Source organism: Suricata suricatta, chromosome 7 (genome assembly GCF_006229205.1).
Source record: "Suricata suricatta isolate VVHF042 chromosome 7, meerkat_22Aug2017_6uvM2_HiC, whole genome shotgun sequence".
NCBI classification, from domain to species: Eukaryota; Metazoa; Chordata; class Mammalia; order Carnivora; family Herpestidae; genus Suricata; species Suricata suricatta.
Window position 1 is genome coordinate 76358458 of NC_043706.1, and position 26821 is coordinate 76385278.

Genomic DNA, 26821 nt, shown 5'->3' on the forward strand with positions numbered 1-26821 from the left:
GCAATAGCACTGCTAGGAATTTACCCAAGGGATACAGAAGTGCTGATGCATAGGAGCACATGTACCCCCATGTTCATAGCAGCACTGTCAACAATAGCCAAAACATGGAAAGAGCCTAAATGTCCATCACCTGATGAGTGGATCAAGAAGATGTGGTATATATACACAATGGAGTATTATATGGCAATGAGGAAGAATGAAATCTGGCCATTTGTAGCAAAGTGGATGGACACCTTGACGGTGTTATGCTAAGCGAAATAAGTCAGGCAGAGAAGGACAGATACCATATGTTTGCACTCATAGGTCTAACAGGAAAACAGGAGAAACCTAATGGAGGACCAGGGGGAGGGGAAGAGGAAAAGAGAGTTGGGGAGAGAGAGGGATGGAAAACTTGAGAGACTATTGAATGCTGAGAATGAACTGAGGGTTGAAGGGGAAGGGGGAGGGGGGAAAAGAGGTGGTGGTGATGGAGGAGGGAACTTGTGGGGAAGAGCACTGGGTGTTGTATGGAAACCAATTTGATAATAAACTATTTAAAAATTTTTTAAATAAATAAATTTTGTTAAAACTTTAAAATAATAAAAATAATTAATTAATTGATTGATTTTTTTTTAGAAGTGGAACTTAATTTTCCTCCCCTTCAGTGAAAGCTGGATTTGTAGCTCACTTCCAGCAAACAGAACATGGCAAAAGTGATTCTATGTCATTTTTGAGATTAGATTATAAAAGACTACTGCTTCCACCTTGGAAACCTTGGAGTAACTACTCTCTCTCTTGGATCACTTGTTCTTTGGGGAAGCTGGCTGTCATGTGGTAAAGACACTCAGCCAGCTGTAAAGACCCACTTGGAACCCCAATGTTCACAGGAAGATTATTTTAAACTGAAGACATTTGAGATTCAGCAGATGCAGAATGAAGCATCCTAAGAGCTTCCCTTAGCTGACTAAAAGCAGAAACTTCTAGGAGTAAAGCTGCCATAAATTCCCACTTCAGGGAGGCTTTCCTCCCAGAAAGGAAAATAATAGTGAAAAAATCTTAAATCCCCTGGAGGGAAGAGGGTGTTACAGCCCTGAAGAAGAGAGAAAAGACCGCTCACCCCAGCAAAAACAAACAGTATTATAAACTTCCTTATTCCCATTTGTTCCCCTAAAAACAAATTTGCCTTTCCCAAAGAAACCCTTTTGTTCTTTACATAGCAGTCTTTCCTTCCCACTCCCTCTCCCCTATTAAGTTACATATATATAAACCCCTAACTTGAGTCTCTTAGCAAGCCACCTCTTTTGTGCATCCCTATATGCATACAAATAAACTTTGTTTTTTCTTTTCAATCTTTTGTCACTTTAATTCAATGGCCCCCAAACACGAATCTAAGCGAGTAGAAAAAAAATTTCCCCCCAAAGAGCTCGTGAATAGACCCACAGAGCAAGAATTGGAGGCTTCAGGCCTAGGGCCAGGGGGGAACTGAGACACGGAGCCGCGGGATGACAGCAGGCTAGGAAAGGCTTGATGGCAACATCAAGAGAGCCATAACCACCCAACTAAACTGCTCTCAAAACCTATGGGGTAATAAATGTTTGTTGCTTATTTAAGCTGCTAATTTGGGGGGCTAATTTTGAGGTAATTTGTTAGGTAGCAACAGATAACTAATGCAACACACAACAATGAAGATAATTAAATGAAGAGGGGGGAGAGCATCTGCAGATGAACTATTTCAGTAAATTTCTGATCAACGAGAAATAGATGGAGAGTGTCAAGAACCACTGCACAGAGGTTACAACATCCACAAAAGAAGGACCCATTCTGCAAAGGCCCAAAGAAGATCCAGACAACTACAAAGGATGACTAGAGTGACACACGGACTTAAAAAGAAGGGCTGGCCATTGTCAACTAACGTAAAACAATTACACCCCTACAGCTCACATACATAAGACATGCAGGTTACCTCCTAAGCAAAAGGAACAACAACAGAGGGTTCTTTTCTAAAGAAACTAAATCAAATCCTCAGAGGAAGAAGTAGAGCAACTGCACCTACATGGGCAATGGTGCCCCAAAACAAACACCTTTCTGAATAGTGAGATTAAAGGTCCTCCAGCACAACTACTTATTAAAAATCAAAGGTTACCGTTGACAAATCCAGCCCACATTCAGAGCTTACAAACAGCTTTTCTGCTTCATTTTTAAATGCAAATAGCCAACCAAGAATCACCATGCACTTCAGGAAAAACAGAAACATGAAAATAGATGGCTCAAGAGAAAAAAAAGTAACTCTAAATACCCTCGACATAGTATTCTCAGAAGAGATTTAAAGAGCTGATGGGGCACCTGGGTGGCTCAATTAAGCGCCAGACTCTTGATGTTGGCTCAGGTCATGACCTCACGGGCCGTAGATTAGAGTCCTATGTCAGGCTCTGCTCTGACAGCACAGACCCTGCTTGGGATTCTCTCTGCTCATCTCTCTGCCTCTCCCCCTCTTGTTCTCTCTCAAAATAAATGAATAAACATTTTTAAAAATTTAAAATTTTTAAAGGTAGTAGCAGCTCACTAATCTCCAGGTAACACTTTTGTTTCTCCATCCTTCTAATGCCTTTGTACCCAGGTCTATGTATTAAGTCCCTATATGTTTGAGATATTAGAATCCTCTTTTCACACCATAAAAAAAAGAAATGTATCCTTTCCACTAATCTAACTAGTTCCAGTGAAGACATTTTTAGGTATTTTCACCATCTCAAATTCAACCAGAGGCCAAGTTTTTTTTAAACTATGTTTACCAAATAGAATGCAAATGTAAATGAAGTTGACAATACTAAAGTTAGAGTTGACATAAGAGAGGGAACTCTTAAAGTCCTCATCTTACAACATAGGGAGTCAACAAACACTAGCACAGGGGTTATCAGAACAGTGAAGGGAGGACTAGACACTCAGGCTTGAGCAATAAGGAACGAACAGCAAGATTATGACTAGGGTGAGAAACCAGAGTAAAGGCAGGCACAGAGATTTTGGTTGAGTGAGCTACATCCTCCATAACCACTCTAAGAACTCACCTAAAGTTAGTTAATAAACAGAGATGTACTTCTATTATTTAGGTTTACATATAACCATAAGATAAGTAAAAAATAGAAATGGTTCAAAGTGGGTGCCTTTACTGAGCAGGACTGATGGAGAAAGGAAGGAATGGGGAAGGGTCCTAGTGCTCTCCATTCTAAGCTTTCCAATACTGCTTTTTTAACCATGAGCAAGTATTATCGTAATAAATAATTTTTACTCATCTGACAAAAAATATTTAAGTAAGTAGAAAAATATTTAGGATGGACTCGGTAAAAACAACAGATTACTGAGCTATTAGTCATAGATATTAAACGGCTTATGTAGAAAACATAATAGAAGCTCCATTATAGCAAGGATCACTATAATAAATTTCCAGCACTTTGAATGGTAGTTGGCACATAATACACATGGAAAGATACTGTGGAATGAATATATTTTCATTTAACTAAACAAAATAATACATACAAGAGAGGAAGGTCTAAACACATACACACCAAAATGTGAGAAGCAACCCATCACTAACTGGGAAGATTATGGATGCTTTTCATTTTTGTCCTTTTCCTTATCTTCATTTTCTAAATTTTCTATAATGAATACAAATTACTTTTATAATGGGGGAAAAAGTTTTAAAACACTATCATTATTCATTATTATAAGACCAGAATCACAAGACAAAGACATTTTTATGAAATATCAAGACAAAACTTTTAAAAAAATTCACAACTACTAATAATGGAAAAGGTTTAGTAAGGTACAAGGATATTCACTGATCTTGACCTAATTAAGAAGATTTGAAAAGCTTCCAATATAATGGAATGCTGCAAAATTATTCATTGCACCAACTCGGTAATTAATTATAATCCATATATAAATTAGTATCATGAACCTACCAGTTCTATAGATAAGACATCTCTCTTGGTTATGCTTTTTAGAACTTCATAGTCACACAAATTAAATATGTAAAATACTGTATCCTTTTTTTTTTTTTAGTTTATTTATTTTGAGAGACAGTGTGTACACAAGCAGGGGAGAGGCAGAAAGAGAAAGAGAGAAAGAAAGAGACAGAGAGACAGAGAAAGGGGGGAAAGGAGAGAAGAGAGGAGGGAAGGAGAGGAAGAGAGACAGGGACAGAGAAGGGCGGGGAGGGAAGGAAGGAGGGAGGCTGGGAGAGAGAGAGAGAGAGAGAGAGAGAGAGAGAGAGAGAGAGAGACAGGGCAGACTCCACATTGTCAGCACAGAGCCTGATATGAGATCATGACCTGAGCTAAAATCAAGAGTCAGATGCTTAACTGACCGAGCCACCCAGACGCCTCAATATTATATCCTTTTAAGTGGTTCTCCATCAGAGAGTAATGCCACATCCACTACTCAGATTTGCCTTGATCTGGAATGAAACTTAAAAGCCACTTATAATGGTTTGGGCAACATCAATGTATGAAAAGAGCAGAAAGATGTGAAAATCATTTTCATTTTTATAATGCAATCAGTCTTCATAAAATATTTCAAAAGAAATATTCCAAAGGTTTGTTTTATCTTTCATTTGTTCCTGACATAGCTTATTACTTTCAATATTCTTTTGTATAAAGCATACATTCTTTAAATATAATGATAATTCTTTCAACCATTTTTCAGATTCACAAAGAGGAACAGGTTTTTTTTTCCTTTTTTTTACCCAAACTAGTAGTTGCCATTTCTATAATCATACATAATGGACTAGAGCACTTGAGCAAAAAAACCAGTTGTGTAAAGTATTGTGGAATTGTGAAAAAAGAAGCATGAAATCCATTTAATATCTCATGCAACAGAGAGCTTCAGAGCTAAAATAGGGGTACAGGGCAAATGTTCATCAGCCTGGTCAGTAGCACTATTCATACTAAATAACAAATGTGTTTGTATCTCTTACTTATTCCACTATCAAAATTAAAAATCCATCTAGGACATCCAATATTATACTCCTAAAGTCACAGTGAGCACTCATATTTCATATGGAATATTAAGTAATACTCCTTAGTGGCTCTTTGGTACCTCTCCTTATTTACTGTCTTGCACTATACATAGTTTTATTTTACTAAACTCTTACATCTTAAAGCTGCTTCAGAGTAGGAATTCTATTTTGTTTTCCTACAGTGTGCTGAATTGTCCTTGAGACCTTGTAAGGCCTATAGTCGCCGAATAATTAGTTACCTAGTAAAGCAATAAATACTATTTCTGCAAGCATACTGATTCTGCCATCAAGTGAAAGCTGCAGTGCTCTTCCAATTACCGTCAAACGCAATATGAAAAAAACTGAGAACGTTTTCTACAGTTTACCTATAAGAGAACAAGATATATCACATCCCATTTATATGGAGGCTCAGGCAGTGAGGGAAGAAGGTAGCAGACGGGCAGATGAAGGCATAATGTCTACAGGAACCAAACATCCAACTCTTAATAATACTGATTATCCCAAGGAGTGGGATAAAGTTCTCACAGGAAGAACATTTACTCTCCCTATGTAATGTTTTACGAGGAAGACAATATCAGAATAAGTATAAACCAAGACAAAAATGCACCTATAAGAATAAAACAGTAAAATTAACCAAAGAGATGTTGAAAAGGAGTAACGAAGGCATCATCTGGCAATATAGGAAAAAAAGAAACACAGTTTATAATACAGTATAGTGGTAGGGATCCCAGGGTCTGCGGCCTGACTACCTGCATGCAGATCCCAGTCCTGTTACTTAAATAACCCTTATGTGCCTCATTTTCCTAACTCAGAGAACCAGGATAATAACAATTTCTACACTTCATAAAATGTGTGCATTAAATGAGATACTCTATGTAAAGTCCTCAGAACAATGTTTAGTAGACATAAGTGCTCACCAAGTGCTACCTGTTAAAATAATTGTTGATTAAAAAAATAATAATTGTTGGTATAGCCAAAACACAAAATAAACCTGAGCAACCCCAATGATAATTTTTAAATGCTAATAAAAGCAATAAAATTTTATTTTTGATTGTCAATTTGACTGCCTCATTATTTATGAAATTACCCAAAATTGCCAAAGATGCAGTGAAATGGGCTCTTTTAAGCAATGGTGTTTGGGGTGTATCATAGAGCCTTTGGCAATGTGTATCAAGGACTTCAGAAGTTTCCACACTCTTTACCTAAGTATGTAAGTACTATATTTATCATAACCTACACAAAGATGGGTATGAGATCATTAGTTATATATAACAACAACAAAAAAGAAACCGTTTCAAATGCCTCAATAGAAAGCGAATAATTTTATCTTGACAACCATTAATTTATACAATATAAATTATACAAATAAATTAGTATACTTTAAAAACGGAAAATGTTTGGGGCACCTGGGTGGCTCAGTCAGTTAAAGGTCCAACTCCTGATTTGGGCTCAGGTCATGATCCCAGAGTCATGGGATCAAGCCCCACGTCCATCTCCACACAGAGTGTGGAGCCTGCCTCTCTTTCTCTTTCTCTCTTTCTCTCTCTCTCTCTCCGCCCCCCCATGACTCACATGTACATGCTCTAAAAATATAATAAAGCAAATTATTCATGTTAAGATAAAAAATTACAAAAATATTATACAGCTTAGTTCTCATTTTGGCATATGGCAGATAGTCAATAAATATTTATTGACTAAATGAAAAACGAAAGGCACAAAGTCAATCTCTTTATCCTGTATTATCTCCTTTTATATATTTGGGCCCCATAGCTAGCTATATTTTAATATACATATGCTTAGAAATATTAACAAGAAAGGATTTTCTTAATATTTCAAAGTTCCAGATGTTTGCTACACCTAGAATATGGGCAACTGCAAATTCTACCTCAGGGTTTTACCTATATTTCCACAGAGGTTTTACTTGTTTCTCTTTAGCTCTAAGCCTTCTCTACCCAGGTTTGGTAACAGATATTCAGTTGATTTTTATGTTTAAGTACAACTTTAGGGACAATCTCTCTATTAATTAGGAATAACTCTCATATTTAGCATTCAATCAAAGAAACTAATATTTAAAGAATCTTTTTATCCATTAGTAAGTCCTAAGGATGTGACCAGCTGATACTGATTTCAAAAGTTTGGTTTTAAGATCTTAGATTGTCTTTTGACCAATACCTACTTTCCTTCTGGTGCAGTAACTACACAACACCCTAGGAGAATTGTGAATGAACTCTAGGAAATTAAATGTTGGTTTCCATGTAAAAACAGTTTTCCAAGGAGTCTTTAGCTATGACAACAATAACTATCATCCATTGAACACTGTATTAAGCATTTTATATGCATCTCCTTAAATCATTTAATGAACAAATTCTCAGCTGCATCCTTAAAACTCAATGGCTGGCTAAACATTACTCTGATTCAGATCACTGATTTTCACACTATATTCCACAGGATGCTAAGTGCAATAATAGCTCCTAAACCAGGCCAGAAATCAGAATAAACTAGGGTGCTTTTCAAAGTATATCTCCAAGCCAAGTAAGGCCTACTCAATTTGGTTCCCTGACTTTGTTTTTTTTTTTAATGAAAGTATCCTATATGGTAATATAACCATGATAGTAATGTAACCCAAAAGGTCCAGTGGTGTTTGGGGACTGTTGCCCTAAAAAAGTCCCAGGGTGACATTAGAGACCATTCAGAAGAAGGTAACCATAAATGCTCTCCAGAAATGTGCAACACCCAAAGCAGTACCACTTTGACTTATTTTATATAGTGAGGCTCCAAGTAAGAGACCGGCTTAAAGAAGGAGCAAAAGAAATGCTGCTACTTTCTTTTTTAATTAATTTACCAGATATCAACTATAGCTTCAGATTACTAAACAGTATTTCTGAGTGACCTCTAATCAATCTTTGTTAGTCTCTCTTCTCCATGACAAAACAGAAACACAGGAGTCATGGCATTATTGTATCCCTCCCAGTTGCAAGAAAACTGGCCTGGCTCCCTTCCAATAGATTCTTATGAAATTACTGGAGAAAAAAAAACAGGGCCAGAGTCTGTCAGTGGTGTAATCTGCTCTACATTATAAGGGTGTCTGCTTATCACCAGAGGTGTGCTGCTCAACATTTAGTAAGCCCAAAGACTGACTATATAATGAGAAAAAACTACCATAAACCAAATTTTAACAGCCCAAATACTAGAATACAGAACAATAAAGAAAAAAACCTACAGAAGACCAGAGTTGTATTGCTGATTTTGCCTTTATCTAATTGTACAATTGAAGCAAATACTTGATTTCTGGATCCTAGCCCCTTAGACACTTCCACAAAACTCTAAGATTCCCTAGAACAGTTCAAAAATTTTAAATCCTTTTTGGTATAACTTTATATACTAGGAAGTTTCTAAGTATTAAATATGATGTATGGTTTTAATTAATGCTTATTAGTGAATAAAAGAAATTCTTATTAGTAGTAATATTCAGGGGGTGTTTGGGTGGCTCAGTGGTTAAGCATCTGACTTCGGCTCAGGTCATGATCTTGCAGTGAGTTCAAGCCCTGCATCAGGCTCTGTGCTAACAGCTTGGAGCCTGGAGCCTGCTTTGGATTCTGTGTCTCCCTCTGTCCCTGCACCTCCCCTGCTCATGCTCTGTCTCTCTCTCAAAAATAAATAATTTTTAAAAATATTAATATTCAAGGTTTTTATGTACATATAAGGAAAAATCTGCTTTGCAGTAAAAAAAAAAAAAGAGCTAAACAAATTTGTATTTGCTCTAATTCCTTCTCTCAAGTGGAAATGAAAAACAGCTAAGTGAACAAATCTAAAGTAAAGTAGTATACACATTACTTAACTGATCATAATTTGATTTACTCATTCTGTTCCTAAATAACATAAAACATATTTTGGTTTTAGTTTGTAGTTCACTGAAAATTATTCCAGAGACATCTGAAACCTCTTTAATATTCTTCTCAGCATGCCAGACTTTTCCAGTCTAGCGTTTCATTACCTTATCCTCGCTGTTCCTGTCTGAACATTCAGCTCCCGTCATTAGAATAAACATCTGCTACAAACATCATTAATGAGATACTTATCAAAGAATCCAAGCAAGCTACTAACTACCTGGGGTGATTATACTGTTCTATATAAAATCGTTACAGCAGCAAATACAGAAATTGCCTGAACATGTTATAATTAGTTTATCCATTCAACAGCTATTTCTTTAAGTCACTAAGTACATTATTAGGACATATCTAGCATGACCATACATGAAACATGATGTTTATGGGGAAAAAAGGCTTAATTTTCCTTTCAAATTTATACATTTCAAGAGTTACCTAAATTATATAAAACATCTTGTCAAAGTACCAGGGGCTTACCAATGACTTACTATTAACAGGAAGAAAAACTAATTTCAACTTTTATAATTTACTGGAGCAAATTTTAAAACAAAAATACTTTTGTATTAAACTTAGGTTTTCCTTCTTTAAGCTCACTTTACACTCTATTAAGAAAGGTAAACACTATAAGATGTAAGAATATATTCGATCATGGATTGGCAAATTTTGATCTAAAGGCCCAATGTGGCCTGCTACCTGTTTTTGTAAATAAAGTTTTATTGGAACACAGTTACAGTCATTTGTTTATGTAAGAACTCCAAAACATAGCTGTTTTTGTGCTACAATGGCAGAGCCCAAATAGCTGACGCAGAGAAAACATGGCCCACAAAGCTAAAAATATTTATTATCTGGCCCTTGGAAAAAACATTTGCTGAGCCTTGGATTAGATGAAAACTTAAAGCTGGGGACTCTATCTTAACCACTCTTGATAGAGCCCTGGAGGTATGAGTTTTCAATATAATTTCTGAATGGATGAAAAAAGGAGATTCCCAGACCAGGGTTCAGAAAGAATGAATCTGTCTACAATTTCCTCCAAGAGCATTATGTAAATGTATCTCACTTACTTAAATAGATGTGTTATAAAAAGCTGACTATAAATTACATTTCCATAAATGCCTAAGTGGCTTTTTTTTTAATTCCTGCAAAAATTTTCCTTGTAATCCAAGTCCTACATTTACTTTATAAATTCAATTTTTCTTAAAGCAGGGTATGCGTGTGTGTGTGTGTGTGCGTGATATGTAAGTCAGAAGATAAGTATATGCATATATAGTTATCTTTTCTCTACTGACTACTGAATGTTAAGTGCTTTAATTACTTCATTTAATCCTTTTACAACAACTCTATAGAGATAACAGATCATCTTTATATTACATAAATCCAAACAAAAGTAGCTGTTTCTTTCTTAAATCTAGCTTTAAATTCTGTCCTAAAAGGTAGTCTGGGTGGCTCAATTGGCTGAGCCTCGGACTCTTGATTTTGCCTCAGGTCATGATCCTACGGTTGTGGGAATGAGCCCCAAGCTGGGCTCCATGTTGAGCCTGGAGCCTGCTTAAGATTCTCTCTCCTTCTGGGGCAGCTGGGTGGCGCAGTCAGTTAAGTGTCCGACTTTGACACAGGTCATGGGTTCATTGAGTTTGAGCCCTGGATGGGCTCTGTGCTAACAGCTCAGAGTTGGAGCCTGCTTGAGATTCTGTGCCTTCCTTCCCCCCGCCCCTCTCCTCCAGTCACGGTCACTCTCTAAAATAAATATTAAAGAAATTTCACAATCACTGTTTCCCTTACCTTTCATATGAAGACATTAACAGCTTTTCACAGACCAGTTCATTCATTAAATATTTACTGAGCGCCGACCATGTGCCAAGCACTATTCTAGACCCTGGGGACACACTGGTTAAAAAAATAAAAATCTTGGGGCGCCTGGGTGGCTCAGTCGGTTAAGCCTCCAGCTTCAGCTCAGGTCAGATCTCACGTTTGTGGGTTCGAGCCCCATGTCAGGCTCTGTGCTGACAGCTAGCTCAGAGCCTGGAGCCTGCCTCCGGTTCTGTGTCTCCTTCTCTCTCTGCCCCTCCCCCTCTCATGCTCTGTCTCTCTCTGTATCAAAAATAAATAAAACATTAAAAATTTTTTAAAAATAAAAAATAATAAATAATAAATAATAAAAATCTTAGGGCACCTGTTGGCTTAGTCAATACAGCATGCAACCCTTGATTTCAGGGTCATGCATTCGAGGCCTACATTGGATGTAGCCCTTATTAAAAACAAAAAGAAAACTCTTTATTTGGCAGACAGAATAATTCATTTTTTTTTAAGAAGACAAAAATCCTAGCCCTCATGGAACCTGCTTTCATCATGATTACTAATTCATAAGAAAGCTTTTTCTTGTCTATTACAAATTATTCCATAACTTTTCCCCTTTTCTATTGTCAACATAGTCTGCATTATTATCTTCGACTTTGCTACCTATGTGACGAGTAGTTACAAAAAAATAATAATTTGGGGGGCACCTGGGTGGTTCAATCTGTTAAACATCCGACTTCGGCTCAGGTCATGATCTACAGTTTTTGAGTTCGAGCCCTGCGTTGGGCTCTGTGCTGACAGCTCAGAGCCTAGACCCTGCTTCAGATTTTATGTCTCCCTCTGCCACTCCCCCACTTGTGCTCTCTCAAAAATAAAATAATAACAATAATACTAACAACAACAACAATTTGGCTTTTACCTAGACAATCATTCAGAAATAGTTGAAATTAAATTTATACTATTTAATCTCTAGATTAAAAAGAAAAAATAAAATTTGAAGGGGAGGGAAAATAAAATGTGAGATTAATTCTAAAATCTTTACATAGTTCTGTATCTTCATCATTTCCAAATGGATGTTGAATAAATTTTGAATGAATGCATTTTAAAGATAAAGATCATTTCTCTTTGCTGCATTACAAATTGCAGAGAAATTCTATTATAAAAATTCTAATTACCTTTACAATTACACAACAGTTCAATTCCAAGTGCATCTGCAATGCCCTGATACCACTCTTCCTGACACTGGATTTCCACCCTGCTCTAACAGACCCTTACCTCCTCTTCATCTCCACTATGACCAACACAGATTAGATCCACCCTTGGAATTCTCTCATGGGTCAAGTTATACATAGTTCCCAGGCTATATCACACTTTGTTTATGCTATCCCAGTGTTGTACTCTTTCATTTAATCACTTAAACTAACCAGTATACTAACTACTTTAAAGTAATTACCTCATTTAATCCTTACAACTTTATAAGAATAACACATTTTTTCCTGACTTTTATAAATGACCTAGACATATAACAATAAGAAAGGATCTCCAATTCATTTTTAAAGACTAGTACAATCTCCATATCAAAACCACACAAAGACAGTACTAAAAAATACAGATCAATGTCACTTACAAATATAAATTCAAAAAAACATCAAACTGAATCCAACATCAGATTGGAAGAGAAGTGTTGCAACTTCAGAAATCTATCAGTTTAATTCACTATGAAGTAAATTGACAGATTAAAGGTAAAAACTCATATGACTTATCTCAATAACCACTAAAAATGCATATAGTAAAATTCAATGATGATAAAAATTCTTAGCAAACCATGAATAGTGATTTTCTTAACTAGATAAAGCCTGTATCATAAAACCTACAACAAATATCATACTTAATACTAAAACTGAGAACTGTTCCCGCTAAAGTTAGAAACACGACAAGATTACCCAATACCATGTAATTCTGCCTTATCTAGAAGTCTAACACCATAACATACAAAAGTACCAATTATAAGACTGAGTGAAAATAGAAAATGTTTTCAGATATTACCTACATAGCAAATTCAAAAACACTACAGTCACACTATTAGAAAACGTAGTAAGTTAGTGAACAAGAGGGTTCAGCAAGATTGCTAGTACAATATCAACATGCACAAGTGATTAGTGTCCTCATGATAGTGCGTGGAGCTTCCTGTGATGGGTGAGATGGTACTTCTGAATTCAAAGCAAAGAACCTCCTTTTGACTTCAGTAGGTATTAAGTGTTTCCATTTAAATTTCTAAGGAACGATTTGCAAGTTTATTACATGGCTTCCTTTCAGGGCCACGTGTAAACAGGCAGTTAATTACAATACCAAATAATAGGTTCTTTTTTAAAATTTTACCAAAAAGGCAAGTGAGATCTCTACAGTGAAAGCTACACAACACTACTGAGAGAAATAAAAGAGGACTTAAATAAATGGAAGGATACACCAGGTTGATGGGTTGGAACATTCAGTACTGGTACATGTAGATTAGATGCAAATCAAATCAAAATTCTAGCAGGCTTTTTCAGAGAAACTAAAAAGTGGATTCTCACATTTAAAGAAACATGCAAACAATCTAGAACAGCCAAACAACTTTTAAAAAACAACAAAGCTGGAAGGCTTTTACTACCTGATTTCCAAACTTAACATAATCCTAAACAAGTCAAGATATTATGGTAAGGGTAGACACACAGATCAACAGAAACCATAAATACAACAACAGCTCTATAGTAAACTGATTTATAACACATGTGACAAGACACTTAAATGGAAAAAGGATGTTTTTCTCTAATAAATGATACTAGAACAACTGATTTTCATTGGGAAAAAAATTAACATTGACCCTTACCTAACACATATGCAAAAATTAATTCAAAATGTGTCACAGCTAAAACTTCCAGGAAAAAATATTAAGAAAAATCCCGCAAGCTTTAAGAAAGCAAATATTTCTTAAAACACAAAAAGTATAAACCATAAAAAAGGAATGCAAATGAAAACATGTCTTCACAGACTTACATACTCACAAATGTTTACAAAAGCTTCATTTAAAATGGCCCAAATACCAGAAACATCCCAAATATCTATCACAGGTGAATAAAAACAGTACATCCATATACTATAGTAATACTCAATAAAAAGGAACAAACTGTTATTAATTTAAATAACAGATTTTTAGAATCATTGTAAAATTACTCTTACAAAAGAGTACACACTGTATGATTCCATGTATACAAAATTTTAGCAAAGTAATCTGTAATGATAGTAAACCACTGATGGACTGGGGCTGGTGGAAGCAAAAGGGATGGATTATAAAAGGACAGGAGGGGGGCACCTGCTTGGGATTCTCCCTCTCTGCCCCTCCACCAGGTATGCTCACTAGCTCACGCTCTCTTTCTCTCTATCTCTAAATAAATAAGTAAATAATTAAATAATAAACTTAAAAAAAAAAAAGGACAGGAAAAAACGTTTATGATAACAGGATGTTCTGTATCTTGATTATGGTAGTACTTTCATGGAGGTATGTGTCTGTCAAAACTCAGTGAACTATACATGCTGCATATAAATTATAAATCAATTACATCGACAAAAATAAAGCAATAATGTTGTAAGCCATATGGAAAAAGTTGATGTCTGCTTTTGGCATGGTGAATTGGTTCAGTTTCTCTAATAATGAAACAATGAATAACAAAAGCCCTATTCTTCAGAGCAGTAATCCTGTGGGAGTGGGAGGGATTTTAAATGTTTTTCCCATGTTAAGTATTAGTTGGACACTAATATTTAAACAAGTATGAAATGAAGTATTAAATAAAAATCCTATATAAATTTGAAAGAAGTTACATGTTTTAATGAACTTTCATTTGAATGGTACAAGTGGAAATTTTTTTTAATAGTTTATTGTCAAACTGGTTTCCATATAACACCCAGTGCTTCTCCCCACAAGTGTCCCGCTCCATGAACATTACCCTCCCTCCCTCCTCCTCCCCCTTCAGCCTTCAGTTCATTTTCAGTATTCAACAGTCTCTCATGATTTGTGTCCCTCTCTCTCCCCATCTCTCTTTCCCCCTTCCCCTCTCTACGGTCCTCTGTTAGGTTTCTCCTATTAGACCTATGAGTGAAAACATGGTATCTGTCCTTCTCCGAATGACTTATTTCACTTAGCATGACACCCTCGAGGTCCATCCACTTTGCTACAAATGGCCAGTTTTCATTCTTTCTCATTGCCATATAGTACTCCATTGTATATATATACCACATCTTCTTGATCCATTCATCAGGTGATGGACATTTAGGCTCTTTCCATGTTTTGGCTATTGTTGACAGTGCCCCTATGAACATTGGGGTACATGCGCAATTTTAAAACAATTTGGAAAGGGGCGCCTGGGTGGCTCAGTCGGTTAAGCGTCCGGCTTCGGCTCAGGTCATGATCGCACGCACGTTTGTGTGTTCGAGCCCCGCGTCAGGCTCTGTGCTGACGGCTTGGTGCCTAAAGCCTGCTTCAGATTCTGTGTCTCCCTCTCTCTCTGCCCCTCCCCGCTCATGCTCTGCCTCTCTCTGTCTCAAAAATAAATAAAAACACTAAAAAAGTAAAAAAAAATAAAAATAAAATAAAAATAAAAAATAAAACAATTTGGAAAATAAAATGAAAGGATCTCAACACAAACCTCCAAGAAAAAATATAAACATTGTACTAGATTGCATAAAGTAGTTCAGAAACACAATATAAAACTTTTACATATTTAATAGTTTGGGTCAAATAGCTTCCCTTCTACAAGAAGACTAATAACAATAGCAAAGGCAAAATACCAGGCATTAGAAACTATTTTGCATATATTAATTCACTTAATTATCACAAAACCCAAGAATTGATTTTAGTATAACCTCCATTTTACAAATATAAAACTGAGATCACAAAGTATGTAATAATCTGATGAGCCAAAATTTCAATCTGGGTAGTCTAATTCCACAGTCTGTTATCACAGTCACTATGCTATATGGCCTTTTACAGGGGAAAAGTGTTCTTTCCTTACAATTTTATGATTTCTTGACACCATACATGTGTGCACACAAACCCCAAAATAGTAGGTTATACCCATGTATATCAAGAATTATTTGTTAATACAGGCTTCATTTTAAAAATGTATTAGTTCACATTATAGAGGTCCCAGAATAAGAGAAAGGGGCAGAAAACTTATTTGAAGAAATAATGGCTGAAAACTTCCCTAACCTGAGGAAGGAAACATACATTCAGGTTAAGAATGAACCCAAGGGGGTCCGGGTGGCTCAGTCGGTTCAGCATCCAACTTCAGCTCAGGTCATGGTCTCCCAGTTCGTGAGTTCGAGCCCCATGTCGGACTCTGTGCTGACAGCTTGGAGCCTAGCACCTACTTCGGATTCTGTGTCTCCCTCTCTCTCTGCCCCTCCCCTGCTCACACTCTGTCTCTCTCAGTCTCTCAAAAATAAACAAACATTGAAAATCTTAAAAAAATAAAAACATTAAAAAAAAGAATGAACCCAAACAAGATGAACCCAAGGAGATCCACATCAGAATACCCCGTAATTAAAATGTAAAGATTAAAGAATTTTAAAAGCAGCAATACAGAAGCAAAAAGGTAAGTACCAGGGCAACTCCATAAGGCTATCAGCCAAGTTTTCAGCAGAAACTTTGTAGGCCAGACGGGAGTGGCATGATACATTCAAAGAGCTAAAAGGTAAAAACCTACGAGTAATACTGTACATGGTAAGGTTATCTTTCAGAATTGAAGGAGAGATAAAAAGTTTCCCAGAAAACAAGAAGTAACAAAGTTCATCCACCACTAAACAGGACTAACAAGAAATATTAAAGGAACTTCTTTAGTGGAAAAAAAAAAGACCTTAATTAGAAGAAAATTATGCAAAAAGAGATGTAAAATATGACTAAAGAAGTTATTTTAAAATGTGTCCAAACTTAAGTGAACATCAACTTAACATGGGCTGCTATAATCTCAGGATATGACTCTCATGGTAACTACAAATCCAAAACCTGTAATAGATACACAATAAATAAAGAGAAAAAAAGCCAAACAGAACACCACAGAAAGTCATAAATCATAAGGAGAGTAAGAGATGAAAAGGAACTGAGAAGAGCTACAAAACCCCTGGAAAACAATTAACAAAATGACTGTAAGTACATACCTATCAATAATTACTTTAAAAAATACCTTAACATCTACTGTATATAAGGGCTATTCTAGAAGGCACTTTATATCAACATTTCATTACATACTTAAAACCCTAAGAATATTATTGTCATTTTACATATGAGAAAACTAAGGTTCAAATTTGCTTAATTTATGCAAGATATGGAGACAAAGTTATTAGAGGACCAAGCTACGAACTCCACTTGTCTTCCTTGAAAGAATTTTAATTTATTTTTGATAGACAGAGAGAGAGAGACAGAGAGCGAGCAGGGGAGGGTCAGAGAGAGAGGGCCCTAGATACAGAATCTGAAGCAGGCTCCAGGCTCTGAGCTGTCAGCACAGAGCCTGACACGGGGCTCGAGCCCATAGGCTGTGAGATCATGACCTGAGCCAAAGCTGGACGCTTTACCAACTGAGCCACCCAGGCGCCCCAAAAGCAATATACTCTTAACCACATAATGTTGTCTCTCTTATTAGTCTTATTTAGAGCTGCTAAGCTCAGTTTCACAGTAACTTCCAAAACTCTCATTTCACCTAATTTTACACCCAACTTTAAAAGTGTTAATTAATGTTGGTTCTAATTTCCAAATATGTCATGAACTTTAAGACTTAGATATTGCTTTTTAGATATAGGAGACTGAGATCTGTTATTCTGTAGTATTATTTACGTTTATGCAATATATCCATCAAAAAATCAGTTATATGCACATACATTCATTAAATCTTAAATAGCTCCAAAATATGTATATATTCACATTTTACAAGTCATTTATCAAGTGCTATCAATTACAATATCATGGTTTTCATTAACCACAAACAACTCATGTACTTACCAATCACATGCCTGATGTGACATGTCATGAAATTTAAATATTTTTCTCAAAATGATTCTCAGGAAGGCCTGATACCTTCCTCCAACTGTCTTTATTTTCTTGCTTCTCTTAAAACTCACACAATGTATCCGAAGCATAAACTTTAGATCTTGATACATTTAACATACCTAATTTTTTTTAAAAGCCTTATTTGTAATTCTGATAAAGCTACTAGAATAACATAGTCAGGGTTGAAATAAGAGGAATGTGCTGAAAGGGCAGGAGGGCAGTTATCTCAATGGCGGGCTCCTGGCACGGGTCTCCACCTGCCCCCAAAGCATAGAGAACACGCGCAGGAGCCTGAAGGGAGGAAAGGAACATAAGAAACTGAAGGGAGTTCAGTCCTACCTCCTCAGGGGAAAAAACCACTCCTCTCAAACCAGATGCTCAGGTAGGAAGAATTTATTTACTTTAATATTTACCGCAAGAAAAAGAAACAAATAAAAAAAGGAATGTAAAAAATTAAAATGGTGAAATATTGCTTTTTCATTTTGCCTTAAAATTCACTATTTACTATAAACTTCACTGCCCTAGGACTTGACCACTTCCTGTTAAAAATATCTGGGATGTTCACCTTGGGGGGAAAAAAATTCAATGTCCTTATACAAACAACAACTCTACTTTTTAGAGTTTGATTTTTTTAAGTTACTAACTGGATGGCAAATTAAGGTTCCTAACTGGATGGTAAAACAGGTTTTTAAATGGATCCCTAAATTTTAGGTTATTAATCACATGTTACAGATAAGGAAACTGAAGCTTTCCAGTAATATTAAAATAAAACCAAAAAATCTTGATTCTAGAACAGAGTTATTTATTGTCATTGTAACTCCCAGATTCCAACCTAACACATTCTCTCACTCACTCATTCACACATGCATATGTGCACATACCCTAATTTCTTTCAAATAATAAAACTTTCAATAATAAAAGTTATCTTTCTTTACTGACAACAAAGTGCCTTTTTTTTCCTTTTCAACTAAATCTCTTATAACTTACATAAAAATATAAATAAACATTTATTTTGGACTATATGGGACAGGCCTATGCTTTCAAGTCTCTTCAGAATACCATCTAGATTTGCGCAACCCTAAACAGCATGTGAAAAATATCCTATGCCTTTGTCTGATTTATAAAAGGCTTCAGATGATTACACATTACACATTCCTCAATTAAAATTTCCTCTACTATTCTAGTGTACATTTCCATTCAGAGTTGGCTTGGATATGACGTGACAGATCAAGCTAGCATGCCCCTTGCCTCTCCTCAATCTAATCTCATTTTAATTTGACAAAAAAATAATGTCCCTCTCTGTCTAGTCCCCTATCCAGCAGAAATAAAACATGAGCACTATATGTAAGTTTCAAATTTTGGAGTGGCCACAGTAAAAAAGAAATTAAAAAAAAAAAGAAATAGGAAACATTAATTTTAAACTGTTATTTACTTCAAAATATTCAAACATGTAATCAGTATTAGAAATTATTGCTATATATTCTAGTATTTGTGAATCCCATAAATTCTGGTGTGTATTTTATACTCACAGCGCGTCTCAATTCAGACTAGCCCTGTTTATACTGCTTGGTAACCATATGGGTAATGGAGAGCACAGGTCTAGACCAGGAGTCAACAAACATCTATAAAGGACCTGATGATAAACACTTTAAGCTTTATAAACCACATACAGTCTGTCACATGTTTTTTTTTTTTAACCACTCTTTAAAAACATAAAAACAGGTCACACAGCAATGTGATCATACTTAATGCTACTTATATACACTTAAAAATGTTAAATGGGGTGCCTGGTGACTCAGTCAGTTAAGTGTCTGACTTAGGTCATGATCTCATGGTTCATGAGTTTGAGACCCATAGCAGGCTCTGTGCTGACAGCTTTGAGCCTCTAGAGCCTGCTTCAGATTCTGTGTCTCCCTCTCTCTCTGCCCCAACCCTGCTCACACTGTCTCTCTCTCCCTCTCCCTCCCTCCCTCTCTCTCTCTCTCTCTCAAAAATAAACATTAAAAAAAATTTTTTAAGGTTAAAAAGGTATATATTTTTTAAAGTTTGTTTATTTTGACAGAAGGAGAGAGCAGGGAGAGAGGGAAAGAGAGAATCTAGAGCAGGCTCGGTGCTCTTAGCACAGAGCCCAGTCTCACAAACAGTGAGATCATGACCTGGACCTAAACCAAGAATCGGACACTTAACCAACTGAGCCACCCAAGTGCCCCAGAATGGTGTATTTTTTAAATATCAAATCAGGTGCACCTGGGTGGCTCAGTTGGTTGAGCAGCTGACTTTGGCTCAGGTCATGATCTCAGTTTGTGAGTTCAAGCTCTGTTGACAGCTCAGAGCTTGGAGCCTGCTTCAGATTCTGTGCCTCCTTCTCTCTGTGCCCTCCTCTGCTCACAACTCCATCTCTCTCTCCCTCTCTCTCTCTCTCGAAAATAAACACTAAAAAGAAATTTTTAATAAAAAATTTTAAAAAATCAAGTCATTGTGTTGTAAACTTGAAACTAATATAATACTGTATGTCAATTATAATTCAATAAATAGATAATAAAAATCCAAAGGTGTTTGCACAAGGAGACAAAAACAGAATAGGTGAATTTTATGTTATATGTATTTGACCACAATAATAAACTCTGCTATTCTTAGCTCATGACCCCTACGAAAACAAGCCATGGGCCAGATTTGGACTTCGGGCCATTGTAGTCTAACTCTTGCTCTAGACAAATCCAACAAGAAAGAAAGCAGATAACTTGTGTGCACTGAGGCATAAAAACACATATTTGTGTGTATGTGCACACACACATGTATTTCATTTGATAACAATCCAGAAATAAAGCAAGTCTTTTATAGATTATAAACAAAGTACAAAATACAGTGAAATTAGGAAAAATATCTGATTATGTACTACAAGTAGATTTTGAAGTAAATTAATGAGACACAAAAGCAGGTACCCCATGCTAAAAAAGACTGTGTCATATATATTGTTTGTAAAAATGACATAAGAGGAACCTACATTTTTTATTTGCTCCTCTACCTGCATGGGCCACTAATATGTTTAATTTGGGAAAACTAATAGTAATTTCATTTAGAGCATTCCACCATTTAAAAGCCATTTTTATACATGTCTTCTCATTAAGGCATCAAATTAACCCTATGAAATAGAAAACACATACAGCTATTTAATAAAAGATGTCATTTATTACTATCAAATATGTACCTTATCCAAGCCAGTAAAGGATAAAGACAGATCCAAAACTAAGTCTTCAACTTCTATCTCTGTGCCCTTTCTACTCCTGGGTACAGTTTTCCAAATACAACTTTCTTCCTTTCTCAATTCATTCAATGAACCAAAAGATCATGAAAATTATTTAGAGGAAAAGTATAAAATGTGAACATTTCAATCTATAGAAGTGACAGATCTCTCAAGAGCATAAAACGCCCAATACTGTTCATTCACTATTCATTCACTCATTCAATATCTGCTACAATAATGATTTGCAGATCACTGTTGATACAAAGGTACAGAAGACAGACTTGCTCAGTAATCTGTGGCTTACAATATAGTAGGAGATACAGAAGTAAAAAAATTAGAAAAAAAAAGTAACTTCTGATAATGAAAAGTGCTATGATGAAAGAAATACTGTTCTTTGACAGAAGAAGGAGACATCTCACTTTTAAGAGTCAGATTTTAATGAAATGTAAGATACACAATTATTAAATCTTCTATCAAACAAAATGATTTCACCTGTTTCTGAGACTGCAGTGGTTTAGAGTTTATCAATTCACCTATATAACTAATACAAATTTCTCACTGTTTCATTTTTAAAGAATTCTGTTTGGGACACCAGGATGGCTCAGTCAGTTAAGCGTCTGGCTTCAGCTCAGGTCATGATCTCACAGTTCGTGGGTTCTAGCCCCGCGTCAGGCTCTGTACTGACAGCCATCTCAGAGCCTGGAGCCTGCTTCAGATTCTGTGTCTCCCTCTCTCTCTAACCCTCCCCTGCTCACACTGTCTCTCTCTGTCTCTCAAAATAAATAAAAAACATTAAAATAAATAAATAAATTCAAAATAATATGAAAAAATGAATATACATATGTAAAACATACTTGTTATTTAACTATTTGGATTCACTATACTAAGCATTAATATAATTGCTTTATAATCAAAAAAATAAAATCAAGACCACAATGATGATAATGGTTCTCTTTGTGATAAAATCACTCTTTATTTTCTTCTTTTCATTTATTATTTTCTGAACTTTGTTTAATGAGCCTGTTACTCATAAAATCCATCCCCGAACAATGCTAGAAACTGCTAAGTTGAAAGGACAGATGGTTTTCCAACAAAGACAAACCAAATGAAATGAAAAAGATTTTGATATGTTCCCTAACAAGATGTATATATGTATGCATGTATCATGTATGTGTGTATCATGTATGTGTATATATGTATCATGTATGTATATATATAATTACTAAAAAGCATATCGTGTTGAAATATCATTATATTCACCTAATATTAAAATCAACTTGTATCTACCCCACTCTATATCCTCATATGCATCTCTTAAGGTCGCCACAAGCAAAATGCAGATGAAGATAACATGATATGAAAAGTATAACTCCCACCTTGACACGCAAAGGCTTCACACAAAAAGGGGCACCTGGGTGGCTCAGTCAGTTGAGCGTCCGGCTTCAGCTCAGGTCATGATCTCTCTCATGGTTCATGGGTTCAAGCCCTGCATCAGGCTCTGTTCTGATTGCTAGCCCAGAGCCTGGAGCATGTCTTTGGATTCTGTGTGTGTCTCTCTCTCTCTCTTTGACCCTCCCCTGCTCATGCTGTCTCTCTCTCTCTCTCAAAAATCAATAAAACATTAAAAAAAATTTTTTTAAGCTTCACACAAAAATTAAGTGCAACCTATATTATCTTCAAAATAACATTTAAAGACTAAAATGTGAAAACAGCATTTCAAAGAAATATCTGCCCTCCCATTTTAATTGCAGCATTATTCACAAAAGTCAAGATATGGAAACAACTTAAGTAACCATCAACAGATGAATAAAGAAGATGTGCTATATAAATACAATGGACTATAATCAGCCATGAGAAAGGAAGAAATTCTGCTATTAACAACAACACAGATGGACCTTGAGGGCATTGTGCTAAGTGAAATAAGTCAATCAGAGGAAAACAAATACTATATAGTAACACTTACATGTGGAATCTAAAAAAATCAAACTGATAGAGACTAGAATGGTGGTTACCAGGAGCCGAGGAGATAGAGGAAATGGGGAGGTACTGGTCAAAGGGTATAAAATTCCAGTTACAAGACAAGTAAGTTCCAGGGATTTAATGTACAGCATAGTGGTAATAGTAAATAATACTGTGGTCTATACTTGAAACTTTCTAAGACAACAGATCTTAAATATTTTCACCACAAAAGAGAAATGATCATTATGTGAAGTGATGGAGGTTTTAGCTAACAGTAATCATCTTGTAATCTATGAATGTATCAACTCAACACATTCTACATCTTAAACTTACATAATGTATGTCAATTATATCTCAAGAAAGCTGGAAAAAACTAAACTATATTATATATGCTCTCTTAATTATTCTGAAGTATTTTATTTTGAACAACTTAATAGGACTTCTATATTAACATCTGTTAAAATAATTACTTCAACTATCAGAACATTTGATGAAAAAATACAAATTGCAAAGCTATAAAAATAAGGATTACAAAATAGAAAGTAAAAGTTAAAGATTACTGAGGATCATAAAATTTATACTAACATGTATAAGCATAAGAATACAAAACTGAAGCTAAGCTTTGTTATAAGACTACAACACCCTTAAGAGTGTATAAAATCACAAAAATTATTAGCAAAAATTAACAGAAAACTATTCGAGGAACAAAATATAGAACACAATATTCAAAGGAAAACAATATCATAAAGACTTGGTAATTTTTAGATTGTAAACTGACAACATATCTGTTAATTTCAGAAGTGCTCGACAACCACTGAACACAGGTGGTGGGCAGCAGACATACCAAAAAGGTTTCACAGACAATATTATCCAAAGAAAACAGTTTCAAACTTAAATCTGGTATGGATTTATGTCAAACTAACAGAAGTTGGGCGGGGGGCACTGGCTGACTCAGTAGGTGGAGCACAAACTTGATCTCCGGTTGTGAGTTCAAGCCCTATGTTGGCTGCAGAGATTACTTAAAAAAAAAAAATCTTTAATTAAAAAGAACTCTGAAACCAAAAATTAAGTAGAATGAGAGAAACTGACTTACATAAGAATACTAGCGAAACAAAAATTATATATTTGAAACATGATTACTTTGCTGTTCAAGTCAGAAATACACTCCAAGAGTACAAACATTCTCTACCAACAAAGCAGTATTCTTCAAGCATTAGAATTATTTGTATAATTTGTTTTAGAAATCTAACTTACCGAGTACCATCTGCTTTCCAGCTTACTTTATATGGCTTCTGCTCCAAAAGTTTAATATTTTGCTTGTCCATGGAAACAGGCTGTGCTCCAGGGAATCCAGACCTTAAAGAAGAACATTTTATTACTATTATGGCTGGCATCCATACAAAGCAATACGTCCTAAACCAATCTCTCATTAGTCACACGCTTACCACAAAATTCTCCCTATCATGAGATTAATGTCGACTGGAAAAATCTCAGCTTTCCCAAGAATGCTAACAAAATGTTATCTTCTAGACATTTCAGATGCGGGTTAAAAAGATTCTAATTGCCACTACATACTATAACTATTGGGCTTTTTAAACTAATAGTCATGATCTCATACGAAAGCAGGTTTGTTTACAAACCTAGTTCAGGAAGAAGTTTAAATCTTGCTTGCCTTGATTATCGTACGTTATTCTAGACCCCATATTCCTCCATCATGACTCTGCCAACTTGGCATTAACTCCACAAGGTTGGCAAATTTCTGCTCAAAAGATGCCCAGAAGTGACAAAACAGGAGAAATATAAGTCAAGATTAAAGTACACTGGCAAGGGTTTAACACAACACTGAAATCATTATTACTTTATCATCATTTTTATCTTTTAGTTAAAATTACTTCTGGCTAATTGATATTAATGTACCAGTCAAAAAGGTCTTTATATTAAGAATTTTTAATAATTAGCAATCCTGTTTCATCATGTTCCAGCTGTATTATAATTTTCTGCCACTGAGAGCAATGATCATCAGAAATAACCACAGACCAAGACACGAGAGGAAGATTAGAGCAATAAACTCTCTTCTGAATCCCCTCCCATGAAATGACTGATAAATATTTTCAGGTCATGGTTGGGGGCAGAACATATTTATATAAATATGCTTATATACATAAAACTGATTTTCCCAGGTTTCTGATTACAGAAACACTGGAAAATGTGGAACATTCGAGTCTCACTGGTTCTCCCTTAGTAGTATCATATGGGCAATACAAACATTCAGCATCAGTAGAATCAAGCACACCAAACAAATACTAGATAGTGACACAAGTAACTTCCTATTCTATTGGGAAGACATGTTTGAGTCACATAATTTTGACTCAACTGTCTAGTAGTCTAATTTTGACTAAACTGTTGATCTTGAAAACGATCTGGTAAACTCTTGTTTGATATCGTTTTTAAGGAACTCTAAACATTCAGTCTTCAAGGAGCAAAGAGGCTATGTCTATGTTTGCATGTTAAACGTGGTGGAGTAAGAATAAGTTTTATTTAAAACTAAAATGTTTATTACCCTTCCCAGCCACAGAATTGATGACACTTCTGCTGTACCTCTCCTAACTTTGGCTGAGTTGTTACTTGAGTTACACCTTTAACAGTTACACCTTCCAGGAATATAGCACCCTTAAGATGAAAAAAGAGAGAGAGAGAGAAATATTTTGTTAGAGTTCAAAATCTATTTCTAAAGACCATATTGAAAAATAGACTTGCTTATTTTTACATCTGAGCAAATATATGAAACAGAAATAGCCTGCTCCACACTTCCCCTAATCCAGATATGCTTTTCAGTGTACATCTATAGCCCAGTGTCTATATCGTATTGTCAAAGTACTCGATGGATATTACTCATTAATAACAGCAATAACAACTTGCCTACCATTTACTCAGAGGAAGGCAGAGAATCTGACATTTTACAAACACTGTCTCTAATTCTTATGCCAGCTGTGAAAAAGTAGATTACAGCATATTTATTTCACAAATGAATAAATGAGACTGCATGCAATTTATTTGAGAGGTAAAAATAGAATTTGAACCCAGGTCTAAACTATACCATTCACCAAAAGTTCTCACCAGGAACAGAGAGAAGAGCTTATCCCTGATGGAGTATGGATTTTAAGGGGATAAACACCCACAATACATATACCTTTGTAAACTAGAATAAGAGTGTAACAGTAGACAAAGTGGCTAAACTACAGCCATTGGATGTAAGAAAAACTATTACTCATCACTGAATTTTTAATCTAAATTCTTTAACTCAGAACTACATAAAGTATCTTATTGTATTTCATAGCAAGCATATTTTTAAAATATCACAGAAGTGAAGCAGATGGAGAATTTATATACCAAATAAATAAAGAAGACTCCTGGAAATTTTAAAGACTAAAAATACAGTCTAGATCCATGCTACAATTACTTTCAGACCCATAAGAGGGCTGGCATCAGTCTCAAGAAAAATCCATAAAACAACTCTAGCTGTTAACGTAATTAAGGAATAAAAAATATGGTCTACAAGCTGCAATGATCAACCTTCTGGCAAAGATTTGGCAGCTTGAGCCACTTGGGAAGGAAAAAAAGAACACAGTATTTAGTCCACATACGTCCCTGTCAAATCTGGAAGACGCCTGAGTCAATCCAGCAGACACTAGTCCTACTTTCTTCCCCTAATTCTGAATCACTTTTTATAGTTATCCTATATGTCATCAACTCTGTTTTCCTTAAATAAGCACACTTTAGGGATTTCAAGAGCCAAAGGACTAAAGAGTACCATTCCTCTCATATTACACCTTCACCTCTTTTTCCCAGCCAATGAAATGTCTGCTTTA

The 26821-nt window shown here is 35.5% G+C and overlaps 1 protein-coding gene across 1 annotated transcript in view; it reads right to left on the bottom strand.

Moving 5' to 3' along the window:
* RNGTT (RNA guanylyltransferase and 5'-phosphatase) overlaps positions 1 to 26821 on the bottom strand; it is a 306020-nt gene that overhangs the window by 239798 nt on the left and 39401 nt on the right. Inside the window, exons 7-8 of the mRNA XM_029944807.1 lie at positions 25513 to 25622; positions 24207 to 24308 (exon numbers count right to left, since the gene is read on the bottom strand). Of these exons, the coding sequence (XP_029800667.1) occupies positions 24207 to 24308; positions 25513 to 25622 (212 nt within the window). The remainder of the gene's footprint in view (positions 1 to 24206; positions 24309 to 25512; positions 25623 to 26821) is intronic.